General features: G+C 42.9%; 1 protein-coding gene across 1 annotated transcript in view; it reads left to right on the forward strand.

Annotated features, from left to right (window-relative positions):
- Positions 1-10,684, forward strand: part of cobl (cordon-bleu WH2 repeat protein) — a 56,040-nt gene extending 45,356 nt beyond the window's left edge. Inside the window, 11 exon segments of the mRNA XM_034610956.1 lie at positions 1,276-1,600; positions 2,985-3,103; positions 3,261-3,449; positions 3,613-3,869; positions 3,925-4,015; positions 4,018-4,218; positions 4,221-5,257; positions 5,363-5,590; positions 5,778-5,894; positions 7,759-8,073; positions 8,869-10,684. Of these exon segments, the coding sequence (XP_034466847.1) occupies positions 1,276-1,600; positions 2,985-3,103; positions 3,261-3,449; positions 3,613-3,869; positions 3,925-4,015; positions 4,018-4,218; positions 4,221-5,257; positions 5,363-5,590; positions 5,778-5,894; positions 7,759-8,073; positions 8,869-8,952 (2,963 nt within the window). The 3' untranslated portion in view covers positions 8,953-10,684.
- The last annotated feature ends 563 nt before the right edge of the window (positions 10,685-11,247 follow it).

The raw sequence follows: 11,247 nt of genomic DNA on the forward strand, positions 1-11,247 counted from the left end.
GCAGTTAGATTGTAATTAGTAGCACATGACTATTGATTTGCTTGGGAATGGAGACACCTTTTGTATGGCTCTAACAGCAGCATGTGCCTAAGGTCATACTGAGTTGGAGGTTTGAGCTATCTGCTTGTGTGTGTTGATAACGTAAGCATGCTGTATACTTGTGTAAACATATGAGTGCAATAGACAGTGTGAAAACATGCACGTGTGTGTGTGTGTGCACTGATTGTGGCTGTAGCTGGCATGACTAAGCTGTTGCTGGGAAGGAGCTGGGAGGACAGCCCTGTGAGTCATCACGACATCTCCTGGAACTGACTGTTCTCTCAACACCATTAGGACCAGGCCCAAAACTGACAGGCCCAGTACACACACACACACACACACACACACACACACACACACACACACACACACACACACACACACACACACACACACACACACACACACACACACAGACAGATCTGCACACTTAGGAAGACATATTGGAGCACAATGCGAGCCCAAATGCATGCACACACTCACAGACACCTGGTATCACTAACAAGGTCACTCGCTGTTAAACCCATTTTAAAGTATCCCTGTAGAGTTCCCGGTGCTGTGTGTGCTGGCCGGGCGGCTGAGACCTAACAAATGGTGCATTGATTTTTATTCTCTTGGCCTGGAGTTCAATGAGATCAGTGACAGGCTAAATAACTTCTCCAAAAACCCACCTGACCAGAGCATGACTGTACTAAAGAGATGAGAGGGTATGAAGCAACACTTGTCTCTCACAGGCGACCTACACCAGTACTGTAAAAATCTAATTAAAAGGGTTTATTTACAGCAAGTCCACCCACACATCGTTAAAGCTGTTTTATCAAGCCACAAGTGGTTGTGCTCTGGGCTTGTGTTTGTATATTTGGCTCGTGTTTTGTGGTTTGTGTGTGTGGTGTCAGAATGAATGTTGAAACGAACGTAAATACTTCCCCCATGTTTTTTCGACTTCTCTTCTTCTCTTTTGCTTCTTTTCAAACAAATGTCCTCATGATTTGTTGTTTTTCTCAGTATTCATTTTCTGAGGTTAAAGAGTTTTTAACTTAATGCATGGCATGAGTGAAAAACCAGTGCTATTAATGATGCCTACTTTTGAAAAATGTAATTTTCTACTAAACACCACCTTAAACCACTCTTTACTCTTTGATCTGCATGTTAAATTCCATTGCTGCTAATAGTTACTCACAGTTTTAAAAGACAGTGATGCGACTGATGCTAACATGTTCCTCTCTCCTCTACCAGCCTGGCTCCACTCCATGGGGAGCTCTGCAGCCAGTGGCCAGAGAGCAGAGACTGAAACACCTGAGGAGGAAACCGTGTCGCTGGGCAGCAGCAGCGGTGGCAGCAGCCTGCCTGACCAGGGTTACGCCGCCTCAGAGGGCATGGCAGAGGGCGAGGACTCGGGCTTGGTCAGCTCTCCGTCCGACACCCAACCCACATCCCCAGATGGGAGTTTGTCTCTGGATGGAAGTGGCAGAGCAGGCGGAGGAGAGAGACTGCTGGGACCAGCACGGGACAACTCCAGTGACAGTGACGAGGGCTGTGCCACCTGGGGATCAAGACACAGGTAGAGAGAAAGTCACAGAAAGCTGAGGATACAGTGAAGTGGGTTGAAAAGAAAAGTGAGGGAAGCAAATGAAGCCAAGCAGACTCCATTTAAATTGACCCAACATATGATTTATTCGTCTGACAAGATGATTAAAGCCTCGTTCAAGATGGTGAAGCACATTAATGCATCGCTGCGTTGGCCTCAAGAGAAAAGTTTCTACCTTGCTCATTAATCTATCTGAGCTCATGCTTCCTAGTATTTACTCTCCTCTTTTCCAACTCGTATCCATCTTCTGTCTCAGTTCTTTCCTACTGCTGTCCCCATTTATTACTAAATCCATTTTAATTGATCCTAGTTTCCTGGCAGCCAACATAATGCATGTGCTATTCACCTTGCTGTCGCCAGCCTGTGACACTGATAACTCAAACCTGCATTCAAGTCTTCAGTAGGATTCTTTTTTTGTTGTTATCACATTTACTTCAAACCGGTATTTTTCCCTGAAGGTAAACATCACCAATTCAACCAACTTTAAAAGTCTCCAGAGTTTTTAACCATGCTCTCCGTAATAACCAAGAGCAGTTCTCACCATAATAGTATTTGATTTGTCGCCAAAGCTGGCACCCTCAACTTTTATTCCTGGGCTTTCGTAGTTATGGGTCTTGGCGCTTATTCAAAGGACTTTGTGGAAAATAAATGCTGCCCCAGATCACTTTTCAGCTTTTATGTTGTTTTGAAATGTGCATGGTAAAGTGCCCAGAGCAGGGATCCTGGATCGATGCTCTCACTGAGAGAAACTTTATGAATCCGGGGTCTGGCCCGATGCTGCTGGCTCCTCGGTATTCCAGGAAAGCACTATAACCTCGTTTTCTCAGAATCGTTGAAGCAAGGAGGACCAGTCCAAGTCTCTTAGAAGACAAATTCTATTTGGTTTGGCCTCCCTGTTGCAATTTGTTATGGCTAATGCACCACTAACTCATGAGAATGCTCCGCTGAACCCATGAAGAGAGCTAAGAAAGTTTGCACTGCGGTAATAATATCTTTACCGCTGCGTGTTTCTAAGCCAACAGGCTCCAGTAAAAATAAAATTCAAATTTGAAAAAGGACAGAATATTTTAACCTAACACCTTTTTTTCTCCTATTACTGAACTGTATTTACCCTTTAGGTTTCTGGAGCAGATTAGTTACGGGAAGGGTGCTGGATGCAACACCGACAAATAAGCGAATCCTAACAGCTGTTTGGTGGTAACTGGGGGACTGTTAATAAAGAATCATGAGGTCATGGAGAGTGCTGTATTATGACTGTACATATGCGCAGATGTGCAGAGGTTATTTGATTTGTTGTGTTATTACATGCGTGTATTTGCAGATGTGTTTTTAACACTCAAACTTGTACCACCCTCAGACACAGTGACATCAGCCGCCAGGCAAAGTCAAGCAAATTAAAAGAAGGCTATGGCGAGGACCCAGAGCTCACAGCCCAGCTCCATCGGACTTTGGCGGACTTTGAAGCAAACATTGCCGGTGAGGGGGCATCAATCACAGTCCACTGAATTTATATTTTTAGTCTAATGGGGTTGTTTCATGCTGGTCCACATTAAGTAACTGATCCAAAGAAACTGTTGGTTCCCAAAATATCAAAGTATTATGTGTTCACACTTGCTTCTGCCCCCTTTTCCAGAACACATAGATATTGGAGTGAAGGAGACTCCCTATACCATGTCTATGGACAGTAATGATGTGCCAGTGTCTGTAGTGGACATGGATGTGCCAGTCACAGCCATAGATGAAGTCCTGGAGGAATATGAACGTGACATTGCAGAAAATGAGGCAAAGTCACTCACCAGGACTGGGACATCTAGCAGTAAAGGTAGGAAACACTTGATGTTTTTTTTTTGTTGGAATTTAGTCCTTTTAGAGTCCAGTCATTCACGCTTTGTTTTATTGCTCAAATATATCAATGCAATACAATTGAAAACCTGTTCTGAATTTTTTTTGTATGACTCACTTTTTCTGTCCCTATCTTATCACAGGTCTAGGTTTTTGTCAACAATCCAGTACAGAGCCACAGAACAAAAACAACAATGCTTGTACAGCTGTTGAAAGTAATAAAAGCAGCAGTGCAAACACTAAGCAGACATCTCAACCCAAGCAGCACAGGAAGGCAGCTGAGAGCAAGTCTGTAGGTGATAAACACAACGAAAAGATAATAGAGATGAAAATTAAAGACGCAAGGATCGCCAATGCCAACAGTGTGAAGGAGGATAACAAAGAACAAGCGTCGCAATCTGAGCAACGATAGTGAATGACGCAAGGATCGACGTGCAGATAAACAAGACAGCAGAGATGTCGACGTGCAGAAACACAGCAAGAGCACAGAGATCAAACCTGATCCTGTCAAAAGCAGCGCTCAGTCCTTTCAAGAGAAGAAACCTGTTCACCACCACCCATTCAGAGATCAGTGTCGACAGAAAGAGTTGAACAGATGCACAGAGTTTTTCCAAATAACTCCAGCTCTAGCAATTCACAGGGTAAGATCACTCGCAACGTGACATCACGCTTCGGCATGAAAACGTTCACTGTGGTTCCACCAAAACCTTCAGCCATGCATGCCGCTGCAGGAAGTTCAGCTGGCACAATCGCGCAGGCGCCATTAAGATTGACGATCAAGGAAACATGGTGAAAATGGGTATTTCCCAGAGCAAAGTTGGTGGTTCGTCTGAGTCGGGGATCAGTTCCTCAATTCCCGAGTCTCCTCTTCTTGGAAAAGCCAAAGCTTTTTGGAGCTCAAATGAGAGACAAGAAAGTCCTGTGTCCCACAGCAAAGGTCAGATTAATAAAGCTAAGGAGAACACTCCCTTGTCGATTTCAGACACTACATGGAAGACCGGTAACACTGATTACCTGCAAAGAACAAAAAGTATTCCATATAAACCTGCAGAGAAAGCCCAGCCTAAAGAGATGGTCAAAGAAGAAGCTAAAGAACCAGTGAAAGACATCCACGTTGCTAAGGAGGTAGAGATGGAGAGCAAGATTTCAGTGTCCAAAAACATTCAGCAGCCAAGTAATGAACCTTCCCTTCCTGCTCCACTCCTTCCAGACCTGAGAAGAGACCTGTTCTTCCTCAAGCCATCCAGGCGAACTTCAAGTCATTATGTTGCATCTGCCATCAATAAATACACCCCAAAGACCTTAGCTAAACCTAACTCCATTCCTAACATCCCTGAATCCTCTGTCTCTGTGAAAGCACAGGCTGTCGGCTTCCAGAGATTCGGTCGCTCCATACAAGTGAATCCACACCAGTCCTCCCAGTCTTCTTTGTCAGAGAATAAGGAGAACGACTCTGCTTCTAAACCAAACCCTTCTGGTCCCAAGAGATCTATGAGCTTCCCAGAGTATGTGTCAGGGAGCCAGAGAGATTTTGGAGAAGTGAGGCCGGACAGGGGAGGGTTTGGAAGTTGCGTTGGACCCACCAAAGGAAGCTCTAACACGCTGGAAAGAGAAACAGCCAAGAATCAGCACATTCAGTCTAGTGGCCCCACCCAGATAAATGTGACCACCAACAATGACAGAGACACTATTAAACGCATTCAGCCAAGAAGCCCAAACCTTGCAGAAAGCAATCCTCCACACTCATCTGCCAAACCAGCCACAGCCGCCAAGACCAGTATCCCAAGTGTAAGTGAACCCTTGATTATTAAAAAATGCATTTTATTGATCTCTTGAAATATACATAGTATGAACAGTTTTAACAATAATATACCATATTTTACTTGTCCGCAGAGCACTAAAGACATGACCAAGGCGCCCCCCCATCCAACGCCTGATGCAAGACCACAACCTTCAGTCACAGTGTCAGACAGCGTCGATACATCACAGCCGGTGACGCTGTTTGGACCAGTTAAAAAGTTCAGACCAGTGATCAGCAGATCTCTGGAGAGGGAGACGTCTCTGCACGGCAGCCTGATGGAGGCAATCCAGACAGGGGGAGCCAGGGACAGGCTCAAGAAGGTAAGATAAGCGTAGTACTGTGTATGGATGGATAGATGGATGAGAATTCCTTGGAAGAGAACACTTTCCTTACTAGCTGTGATAGAAATGCACTATATTCTGAATTTCATAGGAATATCATTATGTCGGCCTCTGTTGGCTGGAACACAAAAAGTTATTTTTATTATTTTTTTAATTCCATTATTAGTTATCCAACCCTGCATCCAGCTGCACGAAGAAGGGATCCTATGTTGAGGAGGAGAATGAGAGGTCTGCTCTTCTGGCCGCCATTAGGGCCAAAAGCCATTCCGGCCGGCTGAGGAAGGTGAAATACTCTTATAGCTTTTGTTTAAATATCTATGCACTGTCCATCGATATCTGGTTGAATGACTCCTTCAGTGTAATCAACTGTGAAATTGTTAATTTACTATATTTTACACATCAACATAACTTTTTTTTTTAGCCAAGCCAGCTCTGGGGCTCTAGGGATGGCAGCGTTGATTTGTCATTGGCTACATCACTTTGCTCCAGACTTTAATAACTCAAATATCATATGAATTGTCATGGAATTCCTGTTCCCCTGAAGATAAAATCTTATCCCTTTGGTGACCATAAGAAAATGTCAGAATGCTAACAGAGAGTGTATGTACTTATTGCAATTGCATGGCACAAGTATGAAGTAAAAGGTAGTGGTGCACCGATGTATCGGCCGTATATCGGTAGCGGCCGATATTCGCCTGGTTTACTGCCATCGGCGTATCGGTAATAAACTTGACTTTCACCGATAACATTGGCCGATGTTCATTGGTATGTTTTCTGCAGCCTGCCAATCTGGCATCCAGATTATGGACTGACGCCGGGTTTACACCGGGTGCTGAAGCGCCGCGCAGCGCAGCGCCAAGGAAAGCCAGGCGCCTCCCATCCACCCCCCTGTTAAACCTTTGTGCGGTTCACATGGGCTGCGATGCGCCACGCCGCGCCGCGCCAGCGCCCTTCAGCGATGGTTTCGGCATGCGAGCGTATCGCGCCAGGAAACAGACTGAAAAATGATTTTAAACGATATAAATGACATATTTTATGATATAAGTGATCAAATATGCATCCCATACTTTGTATTCCCCTTCTGTTGTCCTGGAGTTTTAATTTTCCCAATTTTCCCAATCACATAATTAAATATCCCCCTCTGCCCATCCACTACAGCCACACAAGCAGTCATATAGATAAAAAAGAGAGGGGGGGGGGCTAAAGGCTTGCTTGGAGAATACGTCATTTACCCCCGACACCCGACATTGAACGGGTTACATACAACAACAAGCGGAGAATCGCAGGCTGACCGGCGCGGAGAAATGCGGGTCCGGTGTGCACATGCGCAACAGGTACTACATACAAACAGCAGAGACAATGTCGGCAGCGTCGGGTTTGTGGGATTTCTTCACTGTCTCAGAGAAAGATCGCCGTTTAGCAATTTGCAAGACATGTTCAGCCGACATTTCAAGAGGGGGTAATACCACCAAGGATTTCAACATGGCATCTAAAGTTACACTTGTCACTTTTTCTGTTTTTCATATTATTCAAGTAATAAACAAATATTGGTATCGGCTATCGGCTAGATTGTTGTTTTAAATATCGGTATCGGCCAAGAATTTCCATATTGGTGCATCCCTAGTAAAAGGTAAATGTTTCTCTCACTTTGTGTGTAGTTAGCTTGTTAGCAGTTCACAAAACCATGCATGAACCTAGTTATGCAAACATGGGAGTCTATTTCTGTCCCTGTGTGTGGACTGTGAGTTATGGTTTGCTGTCATGTAAGGACCCATGTGGAATGAAAGGGGCCGGACGCGTGTCGCTAACACATCTGCGGTTCTATTCTGGAGGTTCCTCTTACCAGAACTGGAATCTCTGGAACGCTGCATGACTAAATCAGTCTCGAAAATGTTGTGCTTCTCAAAAAAATCGAAATAAAAGTAAACACCCTTGTAGAATGGCCTTACAGAAAAGAATAAAACAACATATAAACGTGAATCTGTATAACATGATTAGAAAGAAAAAAATACTTGTTTTAAGCCACAAGCATCTTTGTGTGTGGGTGTCAGAGGTTGATGTAAATAGATAGATCTAAAGATGGATGGATGGATAGATAGGTAGATGCATCTAGAGTTACAGTTGTCTCACATCTTTGTGTTTTGCAGACAAAATCTGAGGCTGCAGATGAGCTCGACAACGTCAGGAAGCTGGTCTCTGAGGAGGAGAGAAGAGCGGGCCCTCCCTCCTCTCCCTCTCCTCCCTCTTTGACTCCCCCTTCACCTCCTGTCTTCTCCTTGCCACCACCGCCACCGCCACCTGCTCCTATGGTTGCACCCCCACCTCCTCCGCCTGTCTTGCCCCAGGGTAAGCTGAGCGCTGTGGCACATCCAAGCGGTAACACACCCATGAACCCTGCCGTGACCAGGGAGGCAATGCTGGAGGCCATTCGCTCTGGATCTGCTGTAGAGAGGCTAAAAAAGGTACAAATAAAGAAAAATGCAGCAACCCTTCACACTTTTTACACATCTTCCACTGGACATTACAATTTTGCATCAGCACAGCACATAATCAATATTATTCTTTGTATGTTCAGGGGGTTTTGGTGCACAAGACAGCATAACTCCCCCCTGAGAGAGTCCTATCAGAGAGGAGAGGGAGGGCACAAAAACAGAGACAGGAGTGAAAATAGGCGAAGACAGTACAGAGAACAGATAAAGGCCAGACAGACGGCAACAGAAAAATAAATCTCTTTGTTCTCACGTCTTTCCTCTGGTTTCTTTCGTCTTGTCTTGTTGGATTGAAGACATCATTGGCAGAACAAAGCTCTTGTTCGCTGCAGCAGCCAGGAAACTGGAAATGAATTTCAGATCATAACACATAGAAAGATACATCTGACAGTCTGACTGCACAGCTGCATAAACATTTTAAAGAAGATAAAGTTCATTTTTAGGTCAACAGCTTTGCAAAATGAAAGTTGGCAGAAACATGAAATGTTTTTATTTTGCCTTATTATTTTTGCATCTTTTGAACAAGAGGAAAGACTAGCATAGAATGAATAGTGTTTGCACAGTGGAAATAAGACAATTAGAGATTATTTATGAACAAATGTCTTTTAGATCTTGTGAAGTAAAAAAAAAACTAATAACATCTTTTCCGTGTAGGCATTTTGTTTCCTTGTGACGCCACAAAACTCCCAGAACCCTGATTTCTTCCCAGCATGCAACAAACCATTATTCCTGTCATCACCATGACGTGTTGTGTCTCTTTTTTAAAAGGTCGCTGTGCCCACAAAAACCATCCAAGTGAATGGGAGACTGGGAACGATCCAAGCAACCTCTGCAGCCTTTCCTCAGCAATGAGAGGAGAAGCCCACGCCACCGCAACGAGGAAGCATTTATCAAATTTCATTTTTGAGTTTGCTTTTTTTCAGTTTGGGCTTTTGCAACAGACATTTGGAAAACTGGATTGAGTCATATTTTGAGTGAATGTTATTATTATTATTTGAACCTAACATCTCTCACCACCAGTCTTGGGCCTTATGCCTTTAAAGGAACTTTGAAGAGTTATTATCTCTTATTTTATCCACTTCCCATTTCCTCCTCTAAGGGGAATATTACTCTGTTAGTCGCCAAACACCTGCAACATCTGTCTGATAAAGGTGTGGTAAAGGTAAAAGGTTTGCAGTCCATCCACAATATTAGTTTTCTCAGCTTCTAACAACAGCTCGCTGGAGGATGTTTGTGTTCATCCACATATCATGGTGTTGTTCCTCCACATATCTTGCCATCTGTACTTGAATTCAGTAGTTTGAACTGGAACGTTGTACAAAACGTGTGCCAATGAAAGCTAATTTAAGTGGTTTATGCTATTTTCAGATATTTTTTATTTTATTTTATTTGCTTTTACCACAGTAAGTTGTGGATGCCTTATACTGTTGCTCAGTGTGTATATGATGTTTGCTGTAAAAAAAACCTTGAAGGGGTGCAATAAGTTGGATCTGATGATGTTTCCACACTTGGACTACTTAATATTTGTTCAAACAAATAAGACTAGTGAAATCAAAAACTTGTGAAAATAATGGATCGATCCATATATTATATGTATATTATTTGACTCCGATTTGGTCTATGATGCCAACTTTTACAGTTCTTGGCTCCGAGGAGAACGATGAGGACGGACTTGTGTTCATTTTGTTCCTGTTTCAGCTTCTAACTGTCACTTGCTGCTGTTTATGATCTAAAGACATTGTCTAACATGGTCTGTACCCTGCAGAAACATATATTTGTATAGGTGCGATATGATTGACCATGCCTTCTTCATTTTGGATATATTACCTACTAAGATAAGGCTTCCATTACTTTTGAAACACTGTTATTGAAGTTTGTGGTTGGTGGATGCCACAATAAGCAAAGAGATTCATTAATCAACAAGTGACCACTAATGTGTAATGGCTATATAATGCAAAAAAAAGAAGTTGTAGATAAGCAGATGTTATCTATGGCCTTACTTTAGGCAAACTTAGCTGTGTTTCATAGAGAGAGAGAGAGAGTGCACCATTACCATTGAATGGTATAGCTGTGGATGAAGTCGGATGATCTTTAGAATGTAGAAAAACCTTGAGCGTCTGTGTTCAGGCGTAAACGCTTATTGCTGCTCAGTAAAGGAAGCTGATATTATATGTAGAGATTTATTTTAATTTATGCTCAGTTTCCACTTTAAGAAAAATATTTCTTTACTGTTTTATGTTTTATTTTGAGAGTGAAAACCACGAGAGCTTCTTGATTCTTTTTTCTTTCTCTTACTAGAAAGAGTTGTTTAATTTCCGCTAGATGGTTTCATCTACACACAATAGCCTACAGCACATTGTAGCATTGTATATTTGTAAACTATAAAGGCGGATGATCGTTGTGATAGATTTGATTTAAATGTTCGATAGAGAGCCACGATAGCACAAACATTTTTATAAGCTATTGCTTTTTGAGTTTTAATTGCACATTGGTTTTTTTGTTGTTGGTTTTTTTCAGAAGGCTGCACAGTTATTTTTGTCTACCCTAATTTTTGATTCAATAAATAATTTTGTAATCAAGACAACATCGACTTGCTGGTAACAGTTTATCCAATGTCTTCTTTTCTTTCCCCCCCTCACTTACGGTCGTATGAACGTGATGCCCTGGACAGCATCACTCTGATGTGCCACTCCCAGCACTGTGACTGTCTGCAGACTGTGGTCACCCTTATGAAATATATTGTTACCTCTGTCTCTCCCTCTGCCACAACACAGATGAGCTACTATTCCGGGCAGCAGATCAACGGCCTGACTCATCAGTATGTGGTCACATGAAATGACTGTCGCATATCGTGAACCTATAACTTGGATTCCTGTTCCCTGAAACACCAGTCATTGTGCAACCCTGCCTGCAAATATCCACATTAGCTGCAAAATCACATAAAAATGAACAGTGCAGTTGTGAATACATGGCGAATAAATCTCGGATGTATGGTATTCAATCTGTTGTAAACAAGTTAAAGAAGCTGGTTTAGCTGTGCCTATTAATTTTGAATGATCTCATTTGCTTGCATGACTGTGCAGAAAGTGAAGTGTCATATAATTGTACACTTTCCATCCTCTCATCCATTATTAATGCAGCGCATTC

This window comes from Hippoglossus hippoglossus, chromosome 16 (genome assembly GCF_009819705.1).
Source record: "Hippoglossus hippoglossus isolate fHipHip1 chromosome 16, fHipHip1.pri, whole genome shotgun sequence".
NCBI classification, from domain to species: domain Eukaryota; kingdom Metazoa; phylum Chordata; class Actinopteri; order Pleuronectiformes; family Pleuronectidae; genus Hippoglossus; species Hippoglossus hippoglossus.